We start from the raw sequence: 26,933 nt of genomic DNA, 5'->3' as shown, positions 1-26,933 counted from the left end.
GTTCTGTTAATGATACGGAAGCTTGGAGAATCATAATGTAGGCAGCTGGAGAACACGAACTTTGCCAATTTGTGCTGGGTGCTTGGGCTAGCACCGCAGGAGGATTGCGCATTCTGACGAAACATGGCTAGTACGCATAGAATAGCTCGATGGCTCATCAGCTGCTCAAGTATTGTTCAACAAACTAGGTAGCGTGAGCGAGCGAATGGGCCTTTATCTAGAAAAACGACTGGGACATGTGACAATTGAATCATGGCATTAGGCATTGGTAAAAAGCTGATGATTGCTTATATCTTTTGACGCAACACGCTAAAATTACAATGCTGCCTGCAAATCTCCAGTCGTCTTAACAGTGGTCGGCTTAGCCAGTGCAGCACTGGGTGTCGCATCGCTCGCCCTAAACACAAGTCATTAGGACAGCTAGTCAAGACGAGAAGAGAGAATCAAACTTACGGCCTCAGTCGTAGTCTTTGACGGTCCCAGAGAGCGTTCGAATCCCTTGCCTTTACACATTTCGTTCAGGGATTCGGTGATACCATCGGCAAAGCACAAGCAGGCGCCTCCAGTGCAGTATGTGATAGTCGACGAACAGGACTGGGCGGCGACGCCAGCAGCCAGAAGGACAGCCGTGTAGAAGGAAGATAACTGCATATTTCTCAAAGCGTATTGGAAGTGAGTGATGCTGTGAAGAGGGTGTCTTGAAATTGGCCGTGGGATGGGGAGTTCAAAACCATTTATAACTTGAGCCGACCTCGAACGCCTGTGTCATTTTGTTGATATTGCGTTCCCACAATGCCAACATTGGTGCCACTGGGGAACCGGGATCTGCTCAAGATGTATCTGAAATAGTAGGACGACCCTTGTTGAGCCTGGCCACCTGAAGCAACTGCGGCCGGTCAACGTGGGGTCGTCTGGAGATGCCGTTCACTGGGATGGTCTGAGACAGACAGCCGGGCTCGCTCAACCCGCACATCCGACGATCGGGTTCGTCCGACAACCTATCGACCTAGTTGATGACCCTAAGTTTGGACGCAAATTCCGGACTGTTGGAGTAGCTTGTGACGAAATAATAGTACCCTGGATACGAAGCCACAACGGGCGAATTGTTCGAGGACATGTTCGGCCTGGTGGATTCGATGATGGCGTAGACATAACTCACCAAACCGAGTCCCACTAAAGGAGCCTCCGGCTCCATGTTTCACACTCTCTCATTCTATCTTACTTACGTTGTTATCTGTCTATTGGAAAATGCAAGCTGGACAGTCATACAGCAGGCTCGGGTATACGCACCTTGGGGAGACTGAATGACTTATCAAATTGATGGCGTGAAATAGTTTTCCTCAGACTATCATCTACCGAACCATATCAAACAGTACCTATTTTCTTATTAAGGTAGTCGGCATGACCCTGGTCTTCATCAAAAATACATCTGACACTTGCGACGGGATGGACGATTTACTTTCGGACAGAACCCCCGAGATTCAGATCTTCAGGTTGTAGGTAAATAGACAGCCGTACCACATATTAGCTAATTCATCTTCTTCATGTCTTACATACTATCAAGCTCGTGTTCTCCACCAAGTGCCTCAGATTCCCTGTTGTTTCAGATCCAACGGTACCATGATTCGTAATGATGGCACCTCATCGGGCAAGTGATTCCGCGAAAACTGACTCAGGAACTACTCAACGTGAAAAGTAGAGACGACTTCAAAAGTCTAAAGAATGGGATTCTAGTGGGTATGTCCACCAGTAAAGAAGTACTTAATACGGCGGTTGGGAACTCCTTGGCAACGCTATGGTACTCGCACACGTGTGACGCCAGGCGCGCTATGCAAAAAGCCGGTTGCTGCGCGACTCGCGGTACAATTTGGAGCAGTCTTTGCTACTGAGGTTTTCCTAGAAAGAATCTTAAAGACATGGTCTGAATCTTAACAACCGCGGGTGTTCATATTCCAAAAGCTCTCCGGGACGTGGCTGAACTAATTTATAGGCTGACGAGGCCTTTTGACTTTGGTCTCTGTTACTTGAATTGCCGTTATTTTAACCATTGGCGTCAGCGAGAAAAGCCCTTCCGTACTTTAATATTGAACTCTAAGTCTCACAACCAGCACCGTGCACCAGCACACTACGATTCTTTTCCTGTGTTGAAATCTGCACATCAAGAGCAGGGTTACCCTGGAAGAAGTTGACCGGTTTCAGCCCTACCATCATTTTCTCGCACGGCATCACCGGCCAGTCTTCGATACGAGGGTTATGCGTAGACCCAAACGTGTGCCAGACTACGATATCCTCGTTGCGCACCGAAGACGAGTCACCGTCCTTCCGTTGCTCTACCCAGGATCCGATGCCATCGTCTCCGATTGATTGCATGGTGAACCTCCCGGCCGGGAAGAATTCGTCGTCGTGATGTCGTGTCACCCAGACAGCGTGAGATGTGTACCTTGCACGCTTGCCGTGCCATGAGTTTGGCTGGGCGAGGAGAAGCTGGCTGTAGTGGGGTAGAAGCTTGAAGCCGACAGAAGTTCCTGTAGTTGAATTGGTGACATTCTCATTGACAATCTTGAAAGTTTTGTTCGTGTTGAAATCGAGATCCAAGCCTGCCTCTTTCTCAATGACTTGTGACGTTGTGGTGTATCCTACACCAAAAGGGTTATACGTGTCTGTGTCTCCACTGAAGGGAATCGGGTGAGACTCTTCGACAACCAAGGAGTTTTGAGGCCCATCGATAGCAGCGTCCATCCTCAAGCAGAAGATGTGTTGGTGATACGGCGCCAACACACCTGGGGCGACAATGGTCCCCCATGGAACCTTGGTGTCAAGGTCAATTGGTGCTGTCGACATGATGCCCGTGGCACGGACTTCGTAGAAGATTGACCCATCCTGCTGAAAATAGAAGAGGAAGATGTACTCGTAGTTGCTGACCGTGATGATTGTCTGCAGTACCAGAACTCTAGATCTCGTGACCACAGCGTTCCCCGTCCGGAAGTTTGTATGCTTCCAAAGGATACCATCATCGATTTCGTGACAGCAAATAACGTTTGGCATCTTCAAAGGTTCTCCTGATGAGGTGCTGAGCCAGCCGTCAAAGTACTCGATATGCCCGAGACAATCGCAGCCCAACTTGAGATTATTGGCGTTGATTCCTGCGCCGTCGTTTCCCAAATCAAAAGCGGCTTTCCGAGGGTAGGGGCATCGAGGATCTCCGTAAGGCACGAACATCTCGGCTAGAGACAGACGATGAAATAGACTGCGGCCCTCGAAACGGATGTCGTGAAGAGTCATGCCCTCTCTATAGTTGAAGCCGACTCTCAATGTCCACTTTTCCCAAGAAACATGGTTTTCCTCGATACTGAACGACGGACCCTCGGGCTGGGAGACGTGGTACGGCTTTGTCGTTGTTCTGCGCTCTTGTACGAAATCTGGATGATACTCGCTGTTGGAATGGATTTTGCGGCGATCAAATTCCTTGCCCTCGTCACTGAGCTTATCGTGCTCTCCAGAAGGCAGACGGTAGATTTTGACCACATCGAGGGAGTTGGATACCTCCGCACATATGTCCAACGGGTAGGCATAGTAATTCGCGTCGGGGTTGTCAGAGAGTCGCATATAAAACCATGCCTAAAGTCTTAAGTTCAATATTGTATATGCGCGGAATATGTTGTAATCTCACCATTGTCCAGCGGTCTTTCATATCCTTCATGCCGTCGGTAGCATATGCCCATGGCTCAACGACGACGGTAGCGCCTTCTGGTAGTTTGAGGGCAGTGATCTCCCGTTGAATGTTCTCATCTTCCAGGCAAGCCGCAGCAACTTGTGCCATAAAGTCAGTGTCGATGAAGGAATGGCGACCTGGTAGCGGGGTGGTAGAAGCGACGCTCGCAGTGTCCAAGTTGACAATCATCTCGTGCAAAGTTTTGGCGACGTAAGCCTGCACTCTGGCCTGTCTTTCCGGGTGGACGGCATCTCTATTACCGCCATGCTCGCTGTCGAGGAACTTGACCAGATCTTTCTTTGGTGGCTCAACGAGAGAGATTGCTCGGTAGAATATCTTCTTGCCGTGGTTCGACTCACGGACGATTCCGGCGGCCTGCATTATGTCAACAATCATATTGCATACGTAGCTCCTATAGTATTAATCTCTTGAAGATCACTCACCTGGCTTATTTCTTCTGGTCGTAGAGGATCAAGTGGATGGGGTTTCCCCTTCTTGTTAGCGTCTCCCATGTTTATTCTTCACCACTAGGAGTAACAAGGAGGTAACCTGACGGATGGCACTGAATAGGAGTAAAGTTTGGCTATCGGTACATTGAATGAGAGGTAGAGAGGCTTTAAATAGGTTGTCTGAGGCAATTGCCGGCGATTTAACTTCCGAATGGCGCCGAAAGCGGCACATGTGACTATCTCGGGGTTGATAAGCCGGCCATTCGGAACGATAGTGCACCCCCGCACCGGACGGCGTGCATCGCTGTCCCCGAAGGGTAGTTAGAGCCTCAAAAGTGGAGAACTTCTTCCGGTGCCGTTCCGCAAAGGTAAGGAATTGTCGAGACAATAGCCGGTTCTCCGGTCGTCAACCCAGTTCTTCACTCATAATACCGGTCCGGCCTGTCTGTCCTGCACCGGGTCGAGATGTCTTCTACGCCCTTCGGGTGGACCATCTAGCACCTCGTCTGGCCGTTCATGGTGAACCTGTGCCGCCTAAAACACAAATTCGATCATATTATTAGGAAGACTAGTGGGCAGGTGTATTTTTCATATCTGTTAAATTACTATTTAACCATAACCATTCTAAGCTCGTTACACAAATTGAACTCCGTCAGGCCTTCCTTGCCCGCCGATCCCACCCCTTAGGTACATTAGGAAAAAGCCCCTTCTGACAATGTCAGCCGCATAAATCCTGACTCCTCGGCTTTCCAGGTTCTACCTCATTGATAAATCCGTTAAGTATCTTGAACTAGTCATAGTTAAGGCCACCTCTTTATTCCAGTTATTCTATATCAAATGTGCTCAAATACTGGCTCTCAGCGTAAGCCAACCGCCTAGAAGAAGGGAGCGGGCAGCAAAATAGCAAACACCGCCCAAGAAGAGAATAGCAAGATAAAATCCCGAGAGCGCTGTTCCGCCCATACTCTCCAGCATCTGTCCACCGATGGGGACGGTTACTAGCAACGAGAAACTGACTACAAAGTTCATGGTGCCTTGAAGTCATATCGTTAGTCAACAAAGAAGGCGATAGCGATGGAAGAGCATCACTTACCCAAGTACCTCCCGTAATCCTTTGGCTCGCAAGTCTTTCCTAAACAAACTAAGCTGTGTCAGCAGTTTCGTCCAACAATATAGAGATCATGGAGATTTCTTACCTGGTGTGCTCGAAAGAAAGGATCCCGATCCGTAGCCCCAAAGCGCGGCAAAGGCATACAAAGCACCGATATGCTTGGTTCCAAAAGGCACGAAAACGACCCCGGTAAACACAATCGTAATACCTATCATGATGAGGAGGATGTTGAGGTGGCCAATTCTATCGCCGATTACGCCGGTCATGATCCGACCGAAACATGAAGTACCGTTCAGAATGGCCACGAGGGAGAACCCAATGTTCGAAGGGAAGCCTGCAGCAATGGCAAAAGTAGGCAACAGGCCGGTAATTCCAAAGAGAACAAATTCCAGCATGAAGAGACCACCGGCCATAAAGCCGAATGGAGGGGAGCGGAAGGCGGAGAAATTGAGCAGGGCTCCGACTCTCCCGACGGGTGCTCCAGAGACAGGAGTGGACAGGCGAGGGTAGGGGAGGAAACAAATGACGCCCAGAACCATGATACCAAGGACTAGGAATCCCATGATCCTCATGGACCACTGCCAGCCCAGTCGAGGCAGGATGGACCGAAGCATCATCGAGATGGTCACACCCCCGAACGAGGATCCGGACAGGGCGACTCCCATGGCAAGCCCCTTGCGACGGTTGAAGAGCTTTCCGATAACTGCCACAGCGACTGTTGATGTGAGGGCACCGCCGATGCCGCCCAGTACTCCCAAGCAAAGAATGAAGTGCCAGTATTGCGTGCATTCACCCATGATGAAGAACACGGGCACATAGAGTGCCACGGAGATGGGAGCCAGCCACTTCGTCCCATAGGCATCCATCAATGGTCCGGCTTGGATCCCAAGGAATAGCGCAAGTGAGGTGAAAATTCCGCTGATCCAACCTAGATCGCGGGTGGAGTACTCACTCAGCTGGTGTAGCTGGAGATAGGACTGAACAGTTCCAACAGATTGCATGAACCCTATATTGAATCATAAGCATAGTCTCAGAGAAAGGAAGGTATAATCAAGACGCTTACCGTATGATGGATAAAGAAACATAAATGATCCTAAAACACATAGCCAGGCCAATGGGCTAGATTCGGGGTCGTGATGGCGAGAACTCGTCGGACTGCGCATCGCCCCCAGCTCAATAGCGCCCGGCGCATCGTGGGATTCGGTCACGGCCACTCTATCTCGCTCCTCTGAGGCGCCCATCGTGGCTTTCGAGAACGATTCCGGAATTTGACGGTAACTACGTGATATGTGCCAGAGAGAACGTTCAGTTCGGTGCACGAAGTTTTCTCCTCTTTAGTCGTATCTCGGGATCCAAGGCCGTCTGGCCGGGATGCCTGCCGAAGACGGCGTATGCACCTAGTAAGAGTCATTCAACCATGTCAACCACGCCTTGCAAACCTTGCGTCTCATAGAAACCACCGTATGTGGCAGAAAGTGGGGTCCCACGCCCTAGGCTTATCAAGTGTTCGCCCTAGGTTGATGGAGTCGATCTAGAATCTCTTTCAGAAAGAGTCTGCATGTCTCCACGTCCGATGGGCGGAGATGGGTTGGGGTAGTAGTGTTCGTTGGGTTTCCTCGGGAAACTCTTCCCAGTAAGGCAGTTTTGCGCGGACACTATAGGGTTCACAAAGAAGACAATAACTTTTAGCGTTCCACTAGTTTGAAAGCCTGTGGCTTATGTGCATTCTTGAATGTAATATATTGACACACAAGTCGGGATGTATATACATGAAATCACCCTGCGCTTGTTTAGATATTTACACAAATTACAAGTAAGAAGCCTCAACCAAGAAACCAACGGTGAACTTGGAGTGGCGGAGGACGGCAGACCACTGGATAGTGTCGTAGCTCTGTTGCATGTCAAGTCAGCATTTGATCGATTGCTAAGTGGGAGTGCCGGCAACTTACGTCGTTGGGGCTGTGGATGTAGGGGGTGGAGGTGTCGATGGGCTCATCACAGACGTAGGCGGCAGCTGTCGGATCAAATTAGCCATCAAGTTTCACACTTCCCAAAATATTGGCGTCAACTTACGGAAGCCGTTGGAGCGGGCGCTGGCGTGGTCGGAGCACCCGTATCCGCAGACGTCGCTGGTAGGCGCGCTACCGGTGTACTGAGTTCCAATGAGACGAACGTAGGTGGTAAGAGCAGAATCAACTATCAGGAGTCAGCGATGCTACTACATGCGTGCATGTCATCCATAAGTGATGAGCTTACCGTAGTCGTTGTAGACCGAGAGCTTGCCAGAAGGAGAGTAACCGGCCATATCCTGGTTGACGAAGGCAAGGACCGTCTTTGCGGCGGACTTGTAATTGGCGAAGACAGCTTGGGAGCCGAGAAGGCCACCCTCCTCACCGGCGTAGAAGTGGAACTCGAGGGTGTTCTTGGGCTTGAAGCCGGCGTTGGCGAGGACGCGGAGAGCCTCAAGGATGACAACGACACCTGAGCCGTTGTCGTCAGCACCGGGTCCACGGGCAGTGGAGGATCCTCCGGTGGAGTCGAAGTGGGCACCAACAATGACTGGTGATCACGGTTAGCACACGAGAGGCTGAGATAGAGATGGGCAGTTGAACATACCGAGGTCAGAGCTGGTTCCGGGAATCTTGACGATGATGGACGGCTGGCTGAAGGAGTGGGTGAACTGAGTGACAGTGATGGCCGAGTTGGCAGCAGCAACAGTCTTGACCTGGTTGAACAACCAGGTGGCGGCTTGGGTACCGTAGGTGGAGCGGTAGTAGCGGTTGTAGAAGCTAGAAATTATCAGCACGCACTCGCTGATTGGATTAGGGCTCATGAGTGACTTACTCGGTCAAAGTCTTCAACCAGGTTTGGGGGTTGGTGTTAGAGACTGACGCGATGAGGGTGTTCGCCTCGGTGACGTGGGACAGAGTGGTGGGGTATGTCACTCTGGCCTCAAGAACCTCCTCCGGCGGGGTGGACAGGACCGCCAAGACCTCATCGTCCTTTGATGGGTTAGCTTCATCCATAAATCGATGGGAAACAGTCCAGACATACGACAATGTCGGTGATGTCAATGAAGCCAATGTGCTTGTTGACATACTCCTCAATCTTCTGATCCTCCGTGACCCAGGTGCCGGCGTCGGCCTCGGACGTCTTGATCAGACGGAGCGCAGGGTCAACTTGAGTCTCCTCAGTGGCAGGCGCAGCCAGGGCAACTCTGGAGGCCGCGAGGATCGCGAGAGCAGCGTTGAGATGCATCGTTCAGATTGTCCGGTTGATGAGCGACGTCCGTTGATGAATGGTGCAGGTGCAACGAAGAGAGCAAGAGAACCTCTCTGGCCAAGAGTCCGGAGAGAAGCCCCCTTTAAATAAGCTCATCGCGACCCCAAGCAGAAGCGAAGCATCTACGGTCTCCCGCCCATCGCTTGCGGGATGTGGAGGATCAGCCAGGACGGCGGCAGGACCCGTTGCCCCAAACAGGCATCTCATTATGCCAACGGCTTTCGCCGTCATGGCACGCAATACAACGAGTAGACAGAAACAGGAAGCCCGTTACTCAGAAGCCCACAGCACCGTTCAGTCTCTCGGGGGATGGAGAGCATGCGGCAGGAGCATTTAAGCTTATCATGATCGCCAAGGCCGCGCGAACTTTAGGAGCTGCCCAACGGAGCTAGTGTCGGCTGTTGGCTGGGTCATTGATGCTACCCCGGCCGGCAGTCCCGCACACTCAGACTGGGTTTTTTGAGGACGTTATTGGATGCTGCTTGGGGTGTAATGTCGCTGAACGCGATTTCGGTTCTTGGCAAATCCACATCACGGAGCCTGTGAGCTGTTTTCTGCGCTGAAAAGGAATGTGTCTCTATGATGCGCTGCTGAGTTACGTCCTGCTACGTCAGGACGTTTAACTACCTTATGAGGGAAAAGGCTGCAACTTTGCGGGCATTTTGATACGCCCTGGTATCTTTTTCGTGTAAAGAGAACTGTATCATTTTCCATCACACTGTGAATTGGGACCTCCTAGACGTCAATTCCCACGGGCACGGTGAAGTCTGCCAAGGATGGAAGCCTACAGGGAGTTTGACTCGTCCAATCCTGGCCTCCACGACAATGCAACGGGAATGCTCCATGCCTTCTTTCAAATAGCCTCAAACCTACCCTCCCATTCCTCTCCACGTACAATATGGCTGCATCATCAATACGACAAACGCAGGCGGCACAGGAATCCCATACGTTTGCAAGTCTCTGCAACGAGGCAATAGTACTTCTCGCCGCACTATACCTCGGTGCCTTCCGTCAATTGCCGCAATTGTCCAAACGTAATCCAGTTGCGATAAGACAACACATCCCGCCGTCCGTTGGTTGCCGTGTATCCAGATAGTCATCACCACCACCACTGGTAAAGCGTCTTAAGCCATGATTTTGAAGGCATCGGATTCGAGTCCGGAACTTTTGGATCCCATCTCTTTTCAGCCTCTTGACGAGTGACACTGACACTAAAGTCTTCCTGGAACTGTGTCATCGCGTTAACTCCCTTCCAGATATCTTCCGAAGCCATATCACGCTGGCCAGTTTTTGCCAATCCTTGAGCTAGCAGTGAGATGTTTTTGATGTCCCGTCCACTGACATTCAACACCGATAACTGGACGAGAAGCTCTTTTTTGACTCAAATAGGACGCTGTCCACGACATGCTCGTGTTATCCAGGTATCCCAGAGTTGTCTTCTCGCTGCTTCGGATAGGGGTTCGTAGGAGAGCGCCAGGTGAATTCGGGACATGAAAGCGCTATCAATCGTTCCAACCCGGTTGGTTGTTAAGAACAGTGTCCCTTCGAAGTACTCAAGAGTGCGCAGCAGCACTGGCCATATCAGTACTGAGTCTCTTCTCCCTCCGTAAGCGAGGGCATATTATACTCACTGGAAACAATTCCGTTGCGCTCCAGATCTTGCAAGTTACGAGCTTGCATAAAAACATCTGCTTCGTCTAATAGCACTAGAGCTCCCCACCGTGTAGCACTTTGAAGCAGTTTAGCTAGAGATACTTCGACTTCAGCCGGCGAGCCAATGAATTGGCCTGAATTGGCCGTGAGAAGTGGGCGGCGAGCGTGATCTGCCATCACCTCTATATCAAGTAGTCAGTGGTGGATCTCAGGTTGTTATGTGTGGGGGGGGAGGGGGTTGATATCTTGCCTGCAGTGAATGTTTTCCCAACGCCAGGAGGACCGTTTAGCAGAATGATAACACCTTTTCCTTTACCCTCGACGAAGTCATCGGTACTAAATCCTTCTAAGTTCTGAGACATAATGAAAGATGAGAGTAGCTGTTTCTTGTGACTAGGGAGGACGAGATTTTCAAAACCGTCGTCGTTGAAAGTGACTAGATGAACGTCTTCGACGTTGAACCACCCCCACCGCTTGTTGATCAAGGTTTATGCAGGGACCTCATGGTCACAAACCAATAGTGCGGCATCATCAAGTCTGAGATCCGGCGATGCTAGCCCAACAGTGTCTTCTTCTTCGTCCATGAAGTCTAAGTCAAGATCGTCGAGATGTCGATGACATTCCTCAAAATTAACGATGATTCTCTGTCGAACCTAAGGTATACTCCTTGGTAATTCTTGGGGCTCCCTCAAAATTGGTTGGTGTAGATGTCGCCTGCATATAAACGATTCTGACTCCTAGCAGTATCGGTTTTCAACAACGATATAGACTGGAAATGGCAAACTAGAAGCCCATCATCGAGCACACGGAATAATTAGCCGCCCTAAAGGGAGCATTGAGTAATTTTCTCTCTACCAATACCGAAAATGATAAACCCGGTTTACCTTCCTACCGTAGAAGTCCAGCAGCAGGGACTTGAAGAAGCCATTCTCACTGGACGTGACGCGTATTATCTGCAATGGGCTGATTACAGTCTGCTCCAGACCTCCTCTATCGTCAGTACAACTTCCCAACATCAATCTAGTTTACTCCGCGAGTGTGTTCAACCCCGGTAATTGGAACCAAAACATAAACGTGTGCATCCTCTACAAGCCTCAGAGTCTATGTGGCATCGACCTGATCTGTCTTGGGAGGCTGTCCGCTGAAAAGGAGTTGCGGTTTTATCTGAAAGCAGGGTGCGGTAGCATATCTCAGCCATCCCTGGTGATTTCAGGAAGAAAGATTTAAGAAAAGTGGCGAATTGCTCGGAGCCGGGTGAATCTCGTTAGGAGGATGGTTAAATCAGCAATGCCTTGGGTTGATGCTATGCCACGACTGTCTCAAACTTGCCCTGTGACCCCAGATGGCCCGCTCGTCTGATCACATCACAGAGGAAGTTGCAAACTTGAACAGAAGTGCAGCGAGTGATTTCAGAATAGTTATGAGGGGCAATCGTGGTTTGTATATTTATGAATGTCTTGCATTCTTCTGTGTGCGTGATGTTTGCAACACAGGCCATGCCTAGTGACATGTACGTCCCGGTCTCTCGATGAGCATCAGTAGTGTAGTTGTAGTGTAGTATGTACTCAAAAAGCAAACCCGACTCAACGTATCCAGTACCCAATCACATTCTCATGAACGTACGGCGGTCGTGATATGTCGTAAGGGAATGTACCCACGCATCCCCTTGAAGTCTTACTTCGCAGAACGCTTCACCTTGCGCTTCATCTTGCGCTTCACCTCGCGCCTCTCCGCCGCCCAATACGGATATCCCTCACACTCCCCACTCTGATCCCACTCCCTCCTCAACAACCGATCAACCTTAACAACCTGCTGATCATACCACAAATCCAACCAAATCGCATTCTTCCTCTTCTCCTCCTTCAACTCCTTCATCCGCCTCCGATAGCACTTCTCAATCCTTTTCGCCATCAAGATGTCATTATTCGACATCTTCCTCGGGTATATATCAGCAGTACCAGAACCGAGTCCACCAGGCCGGAACTGCATATTGCAGCCCTGCATCCTCATGCCGTAGTCCTCGTCCATGCGCGCGTGATCGTGGAGCTGGCACTCTTTGAGGTAGGCTAGCTCTTCGCGGAGTTTATCCTGTTGCGTGATCGCGAGGCAGCGGACGCGTCCTGTGCGCTGGGCGAGGTCTGACGTGGCGGTGCCATGCTGTTGGATTGCGTCCAGGCCTTTGTAGACTTCCGGGTCTGGGACGAGGAAGCCCTTGGGCCGGGGGTAGGGGACCATGTGGTTGAAGATACGGAGCATTGTGGATGTTTGTTTGTTTGGTGAGGGTGATGGGCTTAGTGAGGTGAGATGGGTTGAACTGGGGAGAAGACTCTGTAGTCCTGACCAGGTTTGCTGAGGCTGAGGAGTATTGGTAGAGGTAGATGAGATTGGCTGAGAAGCCTGTGAACTTCTGACCAGGAAGTGTGATGAGGTGTAGTTGGTGTTTTTTGTGAATTGTAAGAGTGACAGCATGTAAGTTGTAGAACAGCTGGGCCGACTCTGTCTGATAAAGTATCAAGCTCTGATGGTTCGGTAATGTGGTGAAGTGGTATTGTGCAGAACTCTAGAGAGCCTCTGAACGTAGAGAGTGAACCGAATACTAGTGGGTTGTACCAGACAGGAGTGAGTGGTTTTTCTCCCAGATTAATCAAACAATTTGGTGGAGATGCTCCGAATTATATAGCCTCCTACATGCCGTCAAGGTACAACACCGTTTCCTAGGGTACACCACCAGATCAATTATCGTATACCTTTATGAGGGTAAAGCACCATCTTCTTCTCTTTATCAGCAAGGTTTGAGCGCCAACTTGCTCATCGAGGACCTTGCTGGGGCATCATCACCATCGGAGTTGAGTATGGTGGGAGTTGGTTCCATGGCATCAGCAAACGATAAATGCATTTCCTTCGGCATCGAGGCCGAAGAGGTTGGTAATAATCGTGACATGGTGTTAAGTCTGAATAAAGAAGAATGGTTCAACAACAGCTGGTCCGGATTCTGCCTATGAACCTCCCTACCCTATGCGTCATGGGAGCATTAGAAGTCACCGTAATCGAAATTGATAGCGTCGCTTGCCCTCGCCAATATTCTTACAACTGCCTGTGGTAGCGGCATTGAAACACAAGGGAGGTGTACAACATCGAACTTGTGACAAAGGCAAGTCAGAAAGAGCAAAAGGATGAAACATAAAGTATGGAGAGCTGAGCTCGAATCCAGTTGTTCTATCTCTACGTCTATAGTCTTCATATTGTCTAGTGCTGTATTTGTCACCGCCAAGATCCGACGTCTTGTACTGTTACTCCGTGGCCAATGCTTGAAAGAACAAAGTGAATCCAACCAAATCCAAACGAACGCTACCGACAAACGCCACAGTGCTATTTCATATGCTTGCCCTTCTATACGCCTTCTTAAACGCCAACGAATCCTCCTCTTGTGCCCAGCTCTCTGCCGCGAACCCCAACTCCACATCCGGCTCGTGCTTCCACCTCGGAATGTTGAAGGGCTTCCCAAAGAGTGGCGAGAGCCAAGACCATGCCGGTATAACCGTGTGAAATCGCACTAACTAGAAGCTGAGTAGGCCACTTCTTCTCTTACCCAGAGGGTAAACCATGAGGGCGCTCATAAATAACCCAACGGTGATGCCAATAGCGACCTGAATAACGCTAAGAAGAACCGCAAAGGCCGAGTTGTTAAGGTCTGAGCTGTCGGTTGATGTCGAAGTACCGTTATTGTTCGTGATCTGATCAGCCGACGTGACACCTGCCAACAATGACCCGCCAGCCGCGAGACCACTAGGGACCTGCACAAATATAGCTGGAAGCATAGCGGCGGCAGCGAGTCCATATCCGACGGTGCGCTTCCGCTCCGGGACGACACCTTGGGCCTTGTCCTTCTCAGAGAAGGCCGTGGTGGTGGGTGTTGCTGGCGCCGATCCTTCGGGAGTGTTCTCTCCGGGGGTATGGACGCCAGTGGGACCGGCAGCTCCGGCGGTTTGGCCAGACATTTGGTACATTTCCGGACGAGGACGCTCGTTGCGACGGCGGCTAGCGCTAACGAAGCGCGGGGCCATGCGAAGATCCCACCAGTCGAGGAAGTCGAGGAAATAGTTGTGAGCATGGCGGCCAAGGCGGGAGTAGAGGTTAGCTAGCAATCCCACGGTAAGGGCGCCAAGCATGTTCGAGATCTGAGCGTTGCCGACAAAGAAGTCAGACGAGTAGCTGTTAACGAGGAAGCCGGCGAGTGAGATGGTGATCATGACAGGTGTCTGCTTCCACTTGGCCTGATTGATAATACAGAGGCAGAGGGTGAAGCCCGGCACAAACAACAGGTACCAATTCCTATTAAGCGGGTTGGTGCAGGTCGTTCTCGACTCTGCGTGGCGGTCGATCATGCCGTAGAGCGCAGTGCCAATCGTAGTTCCGTATCCGAGGAAGAGCGTGTAGATCATTGCATAAACCATGCGAACACTGCCGGCGACCAAGTTGTGGCTTTGCAACTCCAAACTGCTACAGAGGACCATGTAACCTGGAAGAATGAGGGCAATGGAGCTCTGCGCCAGTGCGGAGAAGCAAAATAATTCGCCGTTGTTGATGGAGCCGAAGGCGCGGGCCAAGAAGGAGGTGACGATGGAGGCGGTGATTTCAAAGACGTTCGCATACAGCTCGTTGCTCGGGGCAAGGATCAATTGCATCCAGCCCAGGATGCAACCAAGAATGAAAGCGATGGGCAAGTCGATGAAGCGTCCCTGAAAGGCGAAGGGGGCGACACACACACTGGCGAGGCCATAGACGGGCACGCGCATCCAATTGCCGAACTTGAGCTTGCGAGCTGTGATGCTCTCCAACATGATGGTAGCCTCATCGGCGCTGATCAAATCGTGGACAACCTGCTTATAGATGTCGTGCACGTCGCGCAGCTTGCCCAGATCGACACCGTGTGCCGAGCGGACGATCTTGACCTCGGTGGTGTGTGTCGCGCTGTCGTCGAAACTGATAATCATACAGCCGGGAATGTAGAGGAACTGACCCTCGATCTCGAGGACTCGTGCCGACATCTTCATGTATTCCTCCAGTCTGTGGGTTGGAGCTCCGTACATCATCAGCGCCCTGCACAGCTTGACGAGATACTTATGCCTCGACAAGATCTGAGCAATGTGCTTAGTAATGCGGTGCTTGTCTTCAGACTTTGATGACTTTGGTGAAGATCCGCCCCAGACTCCAGACTTCTTCCTCTTCGGCCGTGACGGGGGCTCCGTCTTGAGCTTCTCGGTGAAGCCCTGGCTAAACACACTCGAAGCCGGCCCTGCCATGGCGGACGACGACTTCATAAGCTCAGCCAGAGCCATGGAGGAACGAGAGCCTTGCTTCTTGTGGTAGTTGAACAGGCCACTGTTGGGGCGAGAAGGCCGAGGTGATCCAGGGGTTGAGGGCGCAGCGGAGGCTGGCATAGAGCCCGGAGGCGAGTGATTGGGCGTAGCTGTAGCTGGTGTGTTGGAACCCGGCGTGTTTCGGCCACTGCTACCGCCGCTGCCATTCTCGTTGTAGAGCTTGAGGAGCGATGATAGAATGCCTCCGTGATACTGCTTCGGGGGCGGAACATAGTCGTGAGCGTAAGACTGCTCCAAAGTGGGCGTGGCGGTGCCAGATCGGGCACCTGCAGGCGCCTCGTACTTGAAGTAGTCATTCGGTCCTCGGCCACCCTTCTTGGCTCTCCTGGTGTGAGATCGGACGAGATTCTCGGCATCCAAGTGCGAGTTCTTTCTGGGACGGGACCGGACCTTTCGTCGCTCATCCGACCCATCAACCGCAGAGCTCAAGCCGGTGACGTGATCGGTTTCCTCATCATCGCTAAATGGGTTGTATCCGTCGATGGAGTTGCGACGGGAAGGGGGTGAGGAGTAGTTCTCAACACTTACAGCCAAGCGATTGGCACGCTGGCGGGCCTCCAAACCCGAACGCTGCTGCCGCTCGCCGGCAGTTTGCTCAGCGAGGTCGGCTTTCTGTCTTTCCTCGGGTGCATCGTAGCTGGTGTTACGGCGGAGCACGGGCCGGGGCCGGGCAGGTGTCTCGGAAGGATTGTTCTCCTGGTTCTCCGAAATCAAGACCTGGGTTAAAGCACGACGTAGCTCACCGGCATCTGGAGCTCCCGCTGGGGTTGCGTCGTTGTCTCGTCTTGGAGTAGCAATGCGTCCAGGTGTATCAAAGGGGTTAACTTCGGGGGACATTGACTGCGCGAAGTAGTCATCGTCAATCACGATGCTTGGTGGCCGATTGTCTACCAGGGGTGTCTGGCTAGGCTGAGGGCTGTCGGCATGGAAGCCAACCTTCTTCTTCTCCTTCTTCTCTTTTCGAGCCTGCGGTGTTGCCGACGAAGGGTGAAGCAATGGCGGAGTTCGAAGCTTGGGCTGTTCCTGTGCTGGATTCTCGAAAGGATTCGGCGGTGTGTTGCTGGAGCCGGAGCTCGTCTGGCCGGACTCTTGAGGCGAGCCTGACATGTTGTCTAAAGAGGAAACGATCGCCGTTTCCAGGCTGTTGGTTGATTCAGCTCGATTGTCCTCAATTGAGTTTGAAGATATCGCAGGTGGTGGTACAAGAGCCTCTATACAAGATAGTCGTGACTGGATGGATTAGAGCTGCTGGTGAAGATGCAGGTTTTCTGGGTATATCGAGTCAAGTATCCAGATATCGATGGATGAATAGTGTTGTCGTTATCGTGGGGTAGTGTCATCAGTGGACCTCACGGCGGTAGCACTCGCGGAAAGTAGGCGCCATTATGTGAGGAAGTTGGAAAGCTAGTTGAAGTTGGTTTGGAGGGTGGGAGGAGGTCAAGGAAGAGGAGGAGGGCGAGGAGGGGATGATCAATGGAGTCGAGAAGCTTGGAAAGCAGGCGGAAGGAGCGGAGAGACGGGACGTAATGAATGGCGAAAAACACAAGACGGAGAAGGGAGAAAGAACTGGAGAAGCTACAGCTGAGAATCGAGCGGAGGAAAGCAGATCCCAGGAAAACACAGCAACAGAAACGGCAACGAGCAGACCGGGAGGCTCCACGGGCCCGTAGTCGACTCGTCGCCGGTTCCTTGCTTGGAGCGTGGTGACCGTAGTGGTGTTTCTCGGCCCCGGTGCTAGAGGATTGGCGTGTTTGGTGCGCCTCTGCGTTATCACGCAAGATTGACGGCTCTGCTCTGTGGTATCCATATCCATACACTTGTACGCCACGGCGTATCCGTACATCTGTAGAAAACAGAGTATTTGCAGCTGTGTGTCTGTGGTCTGTAATGGTGGTGGAGAAGATTGACCTTGAACCATGTTTGACGTCGATATCCACGTTCACGCCCATGGTCCCACGCTCCGTCACCACACCCATCATGGACATGAATGATTGACAATCCCACGCCTCGCCATGCCGGGCCCTACGAAGAGTGGGCTGTGACCCTGCTGCTCGTCCATGGCACCTTGGCCAAGCTAGACGGACTCTCTCGGCTGGCGGGGCGCGAGAGCGAGCGAAGTGGAGGGTGCTGGCACGCTGACTGGGAACGCCGTGTGAGGGATGGAAGGGCGAGCGAGAAAAAGACACGAAGGGTCCACAACAGTCGTCAGAGAGAAGTGGAGAGAAGTTCGAGACGATGTTGTGGTGGGTGGATTCGGCGATAAGAGTGCGCAAGCTCCAGCCTCGAGCCGCATCGAGTGTGTGGCTAAGAAGAGGAAGTGTGTGTCGAGTAATGTTATTGATCGCTATGCCGGAATCATTGGATCGTTGGTGCAAAGAGCTTGCATATTGCCATGCAGTTTCGACTTTGCGGCGGCCTGCGAGTTTGCAAAGGCGACAAGATGGAGGGAAGAGGCAACCTGAGGCAAAATGCACCGGCAGAATGGAAGGGAACGCGCCGAGAGGTACCTGTGTATCTTTGCGATACGTACCTGCTTAGTGTGCAGCTCTTGCCGCCGTCGAGGATTTTTCCCTTGCGCTAGAAATGGCATTGTGCTAGAAAGAGTGGATCCTGCCGCGGAAACCCCTATCGAAGACCGCCACACCTTCCCGTTCTTTCAGTGATACAGTGATACCTTACAGTGAGTGAAGAGTTTGATGTGAGAGACTGTGAGTGAGTGAGTGAGTGTACAGACATGAGTGAGTAAGAGGGCGAGTGAGCGTAATACTACTGAATGAGAGTGAGAGTCATACGAACACACAAAACTGAGAGATTCGGTCACCAGCGTCAAAGTCAGATTCTCTGAAGGACATGATTGAGCCTTCAAGATGCCACCCCTCCCTCCCCTCCAGCCCTCCAAGGTTCCCGCCATCCCTGCCAGGAACCCTTAGCCGTCCATTTTGTGCATTCTCTGTAAAAAGAGTGTGTGTGCAGCCCAGCTAAACCCCCAGTGCCTGCGTCGGTGACCCCCATGCCGTCATATCAGCTCACCCCTCTTCCCCCTCCCTCCAACACCCTCACCTCTCTACGGAGTACCCTTTCGCAGCTTGCCGAAGCCCTGCGCTTCCGACTTGCCCTAAATTGAAGCTCTGCTAAGCTGTTCGTACCACCAGGCGCCTATCATTGCCTGTTCTCACGACAGTCGCAGACCGTCTGGAGCTGTTTAGCGCACTTGTCTCGCGTCACACGTGCCTGCACCAAGACGACGCAGTGGACTCGCTGTCGTCGTTATCAGTCGAGTCTCTTGTGTCTTTTACGCGCGCCATACCCGCACCTCTCTTGGCCCTTTTCAAGTTCGTACGGATAATCCTCTCTCACCTGAGAATGGGCCGGCCGACAGTGAGGAGAGCCCCGTGTGCCTGACTGCCCGTATCTGTATGTGTGAAATGACAGGAGCACAGGAGTCGAGAACGTTGTGAGGACACTTGAGTCAAGGAGGTGAGGTGCGCACATCAATCTCTTACTCATCTCCATAAAGCGTACATGAACTGCTTCTAGGCTTCCGTGTCACCGGCGTCGGCATGAGTTCGCCTTCAAACTATCAAGAGAGACCCAATTTAACGCCACGGACGCGTCTCTCTGTGAACATTGAAAACGCGGTTTGAAAACTCAGATGCTGTCAAACTCATATAGAGTCTCGTTGTTAAACAGCGAACACCGAGTCCGGCCGGCAATGTTCCGGCAGTAGCCCCTGCCAGAGACTCCGAAAGCCACGGGTTGAACGAAGAAAACCTTTCAAGCTAACGGGCATTGGCATCCCAACTCCTTCCATGCGTTCCCAACAGAACGTCTCTGGCGCGATCTGACTTACCTTAGCCGTTCCGCTATAGTATGTTAGGTCCGTCGACCCGTCGCCGGTGCCCGTTCTGGGCCTTGAGGACACCTAAAAGGGTCCCAAAGGGGGAGGGTGTGTTCAAGCCATGTTCCCTGTGAGAGGTTAGAGAGGGTGTGGACGGGAAGCACTTCGGAGGTGTGGTAGGTCCAAGCACGGGCGGCGGCTAGAGTCAGACAGATTAGAGAGTGAGAGAGAACTACGAATGGCTAGCCAGCGAGCACATGAAGAAGAAGCAACCACTGCCGTAGTGCTGTCGCAGATGTGATCGATGAACCAATCTTGTATCCCAATCGGTTGCTTCGATGTTCGTAGGGCCGATTGAGATAACAGAATGCGCCCGGCCGAGACTTTGTTTGCTATTTGCCATAACCTTTCCAGTAGTCGTCATTTCGCCGCCTTGGTTTGAGTTTTCTCTCTGGAATGCTCCTTTTCATTCTTCACTCGTCACTCTCACTCCTGTTCGCCAGTACCAGTATTACCTGCTCGTGTCAGCTCAGACACACATCATTTGCTACCGAACTGCTCTACCCTAAGATCACCGCTCATCCAAATCTTAGCTTTTTCGCTGTAAACCTGCCATGTGTCACAGTGTCCTCCCGTTTCGAGATCATCCCGTCATCAACGGCGTACCTGGGCGGGTAATGGATTATCAGAAACAGTCCCATTCGAACACACACGCATTGATTTCTCACAAAAGAACCTCTCAAAACAAAAACTCCCCCTCCAGAAATTGTCATCTCTCGCATGACTCCGAAGCCTGCCATCGGAACCCCTCCGTCCCCTGCTAGCTCCAGGGCTCCAAAAAGCCAAACAGACGAAACAATCAGGGCAGCTCCCTGGCCGAACATCATGGCACCCCTGACGCCGCCGCGGGCGGGCATTGTCATTGCTGGGCTTGGAGTGGCGTATGCTAGAATGGAAACCCCCGATCTGGCAGAGCATCTCTGCGCTGGCTAGCCCCTATGCGGACTGCAGTCTGCAGTGTTCACATCTGTCCGCCCATTGTCTCCCGGGCCAAACATCCGAAGCGCGGAACCTAGCCAATGGCAAAAAATGCAAAGAAAATTGTGCAGCACTGCAGCCCTCTCTCTCTCTCTCGCCTGTCGTCGCTCGCGCGGCCGCCTGCGTCCATCCCGAGCCACCGGTGCCAGCGGTTGCGAAAACCGGTCGACGCGCCATGGCGAGACTATATGACGTAGGGGAGAACGGTGAAGCATCGACAAAAACATGACCATCCCACACGCCCCCCCTTTTTCCCACCCTCCCGGATGGCCGACTAACTCCGCCTAGCGAGAGACGAACGAAGGTCCATGTCCAAACTCAGCTTGGCTCCTACCGTCACATTCTCTGCTGTTGCTATTCTTTGATATGCGTCCTTGACAGGACACCACCTAGAGTGATACGTTCGAGAGGCTCTGCTGTCCGTTTTCCAACTGGCTCGTTGATCTTCCGGGTCCCCTTCGAACGAAGGACGGAACGTACAACGGCCCTTACTCGATGATGTAAAACAGACCCCACTATCACATGAACATCTGTACAGCGTTCCTTGGAATTGTGATCTGACTTTGAGTTGGCGATCCTGATTCGTCCCAAGGTTCACTGTCGTCGGTACTTGTTGTTCTTCGTCATTCGAACGATCCAATCTATCATACCTTTTGTCCTCGGTCAGCAAAACTCCCCTTACAAGCTACGAGTCTACGCGCGTAACCCTCGTATCTGATAGAACTACTACACTACACTACCACGGCAACGGTCGCGACCATAATATGTCCACCGATGACCGATCTGCTGTTTCTATCCTGAGTGAGGCTGTGACGCCCGTTCACCATCTTTGGCCCCCCCTCCTACTAAGCACCCCCCTATCACAACATCCATGCGGCGCGCCGTCCATCACTCATGCCGCGCACCGACGTTGCCAACACAGATTGCCAATCTCATTCGAACTTAAGTCGTGATTGACACCACAGATGTGTGTGCGTGCGTGTGTGCCGTGCGTTGCGTGTATGCGTTTGCCCGCCCTCCCGTGCCGCCCGGGACACCGGAACCGGGAGGAGCATCAACCATCGTGAATCAGACCCGTCCACGCACACCCCATCCATCCCACCGCAAGAAAGAGTTTCGGCCGCCGTTCTAGACCGCCCTGCCGCGACGGGAGGAAGATGGGGTGACCCCTCCAAGCTCCAGGTCGTCCTCTCAAGCCTTGAGAAGCTCTACACCGGATTCCGCTGATTCCAAGCAAGCTGCAAAGACGAAGCTCCTCTTTCCTCGCCTGTTTCCTTGCGCAAGGTACCGAAATCCATCGTCTTCAGCCCGCGTACTCGTCGGTTCCCAACCACGGACACTCAATCATGTTACCTATCCGTACGGATACTCTTCTTGACCTCTCCACTAGGCGGCCGTGAGTGGATATATCGGCCGTTCCAGCTTATGTCTCGCTCGTCCGTGTGATGACAAAAAGGGGCCCCCTGTCGCTCATCGTCGACTCACTCAGCTTTCACAGGTTCACGTCCCCTCGACGTCCCTCTCCTCGGTTTCCCTAATCCGGAAATCCCGAGCCTTGGGTCCATATTTCGAGATATCCTCTTTTTCTCTTTCTCCCCCTCGTGTCCCCATCTCCTCTTCTCCAAAAAGACTTTCGCGATCCGACCGAGTTTCCCACCACTCTGCGCCATCGCCTTTTCGCATTTCTCCTCCTCGGCGGAACCCCAAAAACTGCTCCATTCCACAATAAAGTCGCCCCCGGGGCCCCAACTGTGACTGTCCTGCAGCTATCCCGTCTTTCCCCTCTCTTCCCATTAAGCTGCATTCGGTACAGGATCCGAGGGAAGGAATGGGTTTTGTAGCTTGAAGCCAGGATCCAGGGGCCAGAATGTACTCTGACACGCCTCTGCTGCGGCGTGGAACCCCTCACGACTCCAAATCCTTTTGATCCAACTGATTGTTTGTCAAATTGTGGTTTAAATCTCTGCCTCGCCTCATGATCGTGATATCCATCACGCTTCGGGAAGCCCTGTTCAAAGTTCCAGCCCAATGATCCCGATCCACACACATGGCAATTTGACTATCCGTGCCCCCTCGCACTTTCCATCTTTCACAGCGGCGTAAACCCTGTCGACACCTCCTATCGGGTGCCCCTGGCGTGATGTGCGCAAGAAATGAAGAGGCATGTTTGTCTAGACCCCTACGGATAGAGGGAAGAGCTCTCTCCCAACAGTGGAGTTTCTCTCTTTCTTGTGACCATTTCCCAAGTCCTAATTTTCTGTCACACGATAAGATTTTCCGCTACAAAAAACTCCACAGATTCCAGAACGTTGAGCCCTGGACCTGCCAGGGAAACAAAAACTGTGTCGGTAGAGCCCAAGTCCTAAAATAAGATGAGACCTTCTTCGTCCGGTCGGTGATGGTCCATTTTAGGCCGCGTCCCGTCCGAAACGAGGGCGGTATCGGGACCATCTCGTGGTTCGTGTGTCAACCACTTTTTTCTTCTCATCGCAGCATCGCAGATGGTCCGGAAGTTGCAGCCGGACTAAACAGAAACTCTGTTTTACGGGCTGATCATTGATGATGTGGCCGAACTATCTTAGCTTAGCAGCAGCTTGAAGATGGATGTATCAGCAGGTGAGAAGCATTGCAGTCTAGTCAACGGCGGGTGAGTCCGCGCCGAGCATCCACCACACGTTTCCAAGTGCCATCCGGCATTGGATGATCTAGAAGTCAGAGTTCAGCTTGAAACGAGCGCTGTGCTGGGCAAAAGGGCCAACATCATTTGGGGGCTGTTTTATTTTGCTTCCCACCCCCTTTTGGGTCACCGGCACGCTGCATGACGACGGGTGAGATGCTGGCTTGCTGCGATGCAAAACTTTGATAACATGTCATCGGTGATTCGTGATGCTGCAGCAGTGTTGACTCAACACGGCCAACATGCTCAGCATGCCGTGATTCAGGGCAAGGTTCGCAATCTCGAAACTGCATTCAACATTGCATCCGACATGTGATGCTGTCATCTCAACAGCCATCCGTTGACGCGTGTACCTCTCTCTCAGTCACATCTGCAACCCGGGCGGGCTTCAGTGACTATGCCGCATCGTCAAGTCTTGGTTTCAAAACTAGCCGTAGGGCCGATATCAATGCTACCCACCGACAACCCACGAAGACATGAGAACATCAAGGCACGAATAGGAAGGTGGCCGCAGGAAAACGGCCAGGGAGGTAGCCAAAACACATCGCCGTGAAAAAGCTTGACCGACCTGTTTCTCGTGCGGTGACAAATGTCACCTACCGTGATGGCTCGTCTAAGCCGAATGCAACACACCGTCATGGGCGACCCCCACGCCGCTACGCCACGGGTCCGCGGCAACTTACCACACTCCCGGGCCCACCTGATATCAGGAACAGTTATGCTTTTTTCTCATTCTTTTCTTACTTTCGTGACCTGGTAACTAAGACTCGGCAAGGGAAGAAAAGTTCGGTGCACCCCTTGAAGCATGATATTGGCAGCCGTCCTCATTTCGTTGCCAAGTTGTAAAAAGTTGGTGTGCAGGGCTTCGGCTATACCGGTGGACGTTCCAGTGGCATCACTGTCCTTGGAAATGAAGCCATCGTGAAGTCCGCAACCAGTCATTCATCCACATGGTTCTCATAAACAAGGTAGAAGAAAGAAAATCGACTGGTCACATTCGAGACCTGCGGCAAATAACCCCTTGCTGTTGGAGCTTGAAGCCCCCGTCCCCCAGTAGAGTCGGGTTGTAAGACTGCGTAATCTCCCGTCGCAGCCCAACGATGCATGGTCCCCTGGGCCCTGTCCCTTTCCCACGAGGCTTGTTCAAGATGGGCCATCGACGGTCCGTGTGCTGCTGAGAAACTTTGGGGCGGATCCGGTTCGCAGACAGCATGCACGTGTGGATCAAATCGGGGAATTTCCTTCATCTCAGGGGGATCCATCGAACATTCTCCCGTGTTGATCGCTGACGACGAGGAGACTGTTGTCGGCGGGAGAATAATGCTATGGCAACGGAGAGTCAGTGGTTGCTTTGTTAATCTCTCCATGGTTCGACTATTGTGCTGAATGACTGTTGTCTTTGGTTACCAAGTGTGTTGGGTTGTGGTTGGATGACAAATCGAAAGCCCGCTACACAACTCTTCACAACAGTGCAATAGGAGTTGTAAAATAATTCATATGGAGCTGGATACAATACTCTAGAGTAAAGATTGCCAAAGTCACTTTCCGCCAAGAACGGAGAAGGTCGTTACTAGATATGGGGAATAATGCGCTTTTCCAACAATATCGACTTGAATGAAACAGACATTGATCGATACCAAGTCACGGTCTATGTATTATCCTCAATAGCTGGTATGAAAGATCAAGGAAACTACTCCTGGGACCTGAAGGATATCATAGCTCTTGATGATGTTTACAGAGCCCTCGGCCTCGAATCATCAGTAAATGCCTGTGACTACTCAGGAAACACATCTTGTTACACTATCTTCCATCTTCAAGTTGCAATACTCGACTGCATGGCCAGTTGAAAAGCATGAAATGCGACTTAACCCCTTCGTTCAAGCATTAGGCCGTGTAGAGTCATCAAGACAACATGTTTTTCTAGGTAAAGTTCGTGAATCAATGCCTTTACCAATCTAAGTACTTATTGATACCTATCGACTTTCTCAATTATGTGGAATTTAGTCTAGTCCAGTTTCAAGCCGTCATTACCTCTGTGCGCAATACTGCAACATCAATAAACATACCTACTTCAATCAATCTCAGTGGAATTGACTTGGTTGAACTGCTCAACGTATGTCGTTGCGAAGCATGTTGTAGCCACACCTATCATAGACCCCGTACCAACGATGAGAATTGAAGGTTCGAATGATCAAGCATGGATAACATACGTAAGAATGATAAGATCGGCTTCTAATATACACTCGACAAGCCTAGGGACAACAAGGCCATAGCAGTGATATCTTTTTGTTTGACTATTGAGAATGTGCTGTTCTTCAAATACAAGCAAATTGTCACGTATTAGGGATAGTAACCGCATCTCACGAAGTGCCCGTCACGTGCTGAATCACGTGTCTATCTCAGACATCGTGTATATAGACCTTTTCCTTTTGTCTATTTCCACTTTGATAGTTAAGCCACTTTTACCACACTCCGTATGCCCATTGCTGCGTGCCATAACTCGTGACACAAATTGAATTACATGAATTGTCCGTACCCCCATTTCTATGGTTTAATTATCGCCACAAAGACTTCTCTTCAGATGCCCGACGCCAAAGGGTACTCAACTGGTTTGCTGTCGTTCCCCTGCTTGTCTCGTGCTATCCCCTTTTCCTTTGACACATCATATCACTCAACCAGCCGATGCAGTGGCAGCAGGCAAGACGGAAACAGTGAGAACAAAGCTGGCAGTAATCTGAGAAGTTGAGGCAGTGCTTGTTATCCCAGTGGTTGAAGATATTGTAGGCGACGTGGACAGAGCCCCAGAGGAAGAAGCTTGTGATGCAGAGGATGTGCTCGATTGGATGCTCGTCTGGCTAGTGCTTGGTGTGGTCGCGGATGTCGAGGGGCTTGAACTTGAGCTTGATATCGGAGAGCCAGGAATCGTAGATGAAGAAGTCACAGACGACAAAGAATTAATGACTGTAGTGGAGCTTGATATGACGGATGATCCTGAGCTCCCACTGCTACTGGTCGTGCTGGCAGTGGCGGAAGGCGTAGAAGTAGACGTTCCTGTGCTCCCGGATGTCAAGGAAGAGCCTGTGAAGGATGAAGAGGAAGAGCCCGTTGTTCCGCTGCTACTTGTGGCGTTCAAACTCGCACTTGGGTTCACGCTCAAGGTGGTAGAAAGCCCCGTGCTAGTCCTGGAGCTATCGGTGTTGGAGGTGCTGGTGGATGAAGTTGTTCCCAAGTTCGAAGAAGAGGTAGTTGATGATTGCGTTGAAGTTGTAGAAGTATTGCTGAAGCTTGTCAAGGATGTCGAGGTGGAGACGAGTGAAGATGGAGAAGTAGTGCTAGAGTCTGTAACGATGATTGTTGACCCGCTGCTTGAGGAGCTCGAGGTACTGGATGATGACGAGGTCAGAGTTGTTGAGGTATCAGTACCGCTCGTTCCTGTAGTAGTTGTGCTACCTGTGTCGGTGGATGTTGAGGAAGTTGTCAGGGTCGATGACCTGGACGAGCTGGAAGAGTCTGAGGCTCTGGGATTGAAGCCGTACACGCTGAAATACTGAGCAGAGCTGACAGCACCGCCACATCTAACGGAGTTATCTCCGGGACAGAAGATGTTGCAATTAGTGTTGCTGTCAGGTGTGAACTGGATAGCGGCGATACCTGCATTGCTGCAGTAACATTGGTCGTTGAAGAGCGCGCCGAACGAACGAGAGTTGTTCACCAAGCAAGTTGTTCGGCAAAACTCTACGCTGTTGGCAGAATTGGTGGAGAACAAGGTGAAGGTCTGCTGGAAGTTGCCAG

At 51.7% G+C, this 26,933-nt stretch overlaps 10 protein-coding genes across 10 annotated transcripts; 1 reads left to right on the top strand and 9 right to left on the bottom strand.

The window, feature by feature from the left end:
* Nucleotides 1–361: 361 nt before the first annotated feature.
* On the bottom strand, nt 362–651 carry CCOS01_04350 (uncharacterized protein; the record flags this gene model as incomplete). The annotated part of the gene is made up of 2 exons (XM_060452532.1): nt 362–397; nt 454–651. The coding sequence occupies 2 exons, from the start codon at nt 649–651 to the stop codon at nt 362–364; spliced, it is 234 nt and encodes a 77-aa protein (XP_060316490.1).
* A 1,440-nt stretch (nt 652–2,091) lies between these two features.
* Nucleotides 2,092–4,108, bottom strand: CCOS01_04349 (copper amine oxidase; the record flags this gene model as incomplete). The annotated part of the gene is made up of 2 exons (XM_060452531.1): nt 2,092–3,618; nt 3,671–4,108. 2 exons carry the CDS (start codon nt 4,106–4,108, stop codon nt 2,092–2,094), a joined length of 1,965 nt encoding a protein of 654 aa, XP_060316489.1.
* An 896-nt stretch (nt 4,109–5,004) lies between these two features.
* Nucleotides 5,005–6,513, bottom strand: CCOS01_04348 (major facilitator superfamily transporter; the record flags this gene model as incomplete). Its single annotated transcript, XM_060452530.1, has 4 exons — nt 5,005–5,195; nt 5,255–5,302; nt 5,358–6,278; nt 6,336–6,513. The coding sequence occupies 4 exons, from the start codon at nt 6,511–6,513 to the stop codon at nt 5,005–5,007; spliced, it is 1,338 nt and encodes a 445-aa protein (XP_060316488.1).
* Nucleotides 6,514–7,079: 566 nt separating this feature from the next.
* On the bottom strand, nt 7,080–8,530 carry CCOS01_04347 (peptidase family M28; the record flags this gene model as incomplete). Its single annotated transcript, XM_060452529.1, has 7 exons — nt 7,080–7,163; nt 7,222–7,286; nt 7,346–7,468; nt 7,529–7,831; nt 7,889–8,061; nt 8,117–8,274; nt 8,327–8,530. 7 exons carry the CDS (start codon nt 8,528–8,530, stop codon nt 7,080–7,082), a joined length of 1,110 nt encoding a protein of 369 aa, XP_060316487.1.
* A 1,405-nt stretch (nt 8,531–9,935) lies between these two features.
* On the bottom strand, nt 9,936–10,384 carry CCOS01_04346 (ATPase; the record flags this gene model as incomplete). Its single annotated transcript, XM_060452528.1, has 2 exons — nt 9,936–10,126; nt 10,186–10,384. The coding sequence occupies 2 exons, from the start codon at nt 10,382–10,384 to the stop codon at nt 9,936–9,938; spliced, it is 390 nt and encodes a 129-aa protein (XP_060316486.1).
* A 1,497-nt stretch (nt 10,385–11,881) lies between these two features.
* Nucleotides 11,882–12,463, bottom strand: CCOS01_04345 (uncharacterized protein; the record flags this gene model as incomplete). Its single annotated transcript, XM_060452527.1, has 1 exon — nt 11,882–12,463. One exon carries the CDS (start codon nt 12,461–12,463, stop codon nt 11,882–11,884), a length of 582 nt encoding a protein of 193 aa, XP_060316485.1.
* A 1,301-nt stretch (nt 12,464–13,764) lies between these two features.
* Nucleotides 13,765–16,695, bottom strand: CCOS01_04344 (uncharacterized protein; the record flags this gene model as incomplete). The annotated part of the gene is made up of 1 exon (XM_060452526.1): nt 13,765–16,695. One exon carries the CDS (start codon nt 16,693–16,695, stop codon nt 13,765–13,767), a length of 2,931 nt encoding a protein of 976 aa, XP_060316484.1.
* Nucleotides 16,696–16,937: 242 nt separating this feature from the next.
* CCOS01_04343 (uncharacterized protein) lies at nt 16,938–17,564 on the bottom strand (the record flags this gene model as incomplete). Its single annotated transcript, XM_060452525.1, has 1 exon — nt 16,938–17,564. One exon carries the CDS (start codon nt 17,562–17,564, stop codon nt 16,938–16,940), a length of 627 nt encoding a protein of 208 aa, XP_060316483.1.
* Nucleotides 17,565–20,004: 2,440 nt separating this feature from the next.
* On the bottom strand, nt 20,005–20,349 carry CCOS01_04342 (uncharacterized protein; the record flags this gene model as incomplete). Its single annotated transcript, XM_060452524.1, has 1 exon — nt 20,005–20,349. The coding sequence occupies one exon, from the start codon at nt 20,347–20,349 to the stop codon at nt 20,005–20,007; it is 345 nt and encodes a 114-aa protein (XP_060316482.1).
* A 5,373-nt stretch (nt 20,350–25,722) lies between these two features.
* On the top strand, nt 25,723–26,692 carry CCOS01_04341 (uncharacterized protein; the record flags this gene model as incomplete). The annotated part of the gene is made up of 2 exons (XM_060452523.1): nt 25,723–25,750; nt 25,908–26,692. 2 exons carry the CDS (start codon nt 25,723–25,725, stop codon nt 26,690–26,692), a joined length of 813 nt encoding a protein of 270 aa, XP_060316481.1.
* Between the last annotated feature and the right edge of the window lie 241 nt (nt 26,693–26,933).

Source organism: Colletotrichum costaricense (genome assembly GCF_030867565.1).
Source record: "Colletotrichum costaricense strain IMI 309622 chromosome Unknown Scaffold_4.1, whole genome shotgun sequence".
NCBI classification, from domain to species: Eukaryota; Fungi; Ascomycota; class Sordariomycetes; order Glomerellales; family Glomerellaceae; genus Colletotrichum; species Colletotrichum costaricense.
This window is presented reverse-complemented; position numbering and strand designations above follow the sequence as displayed.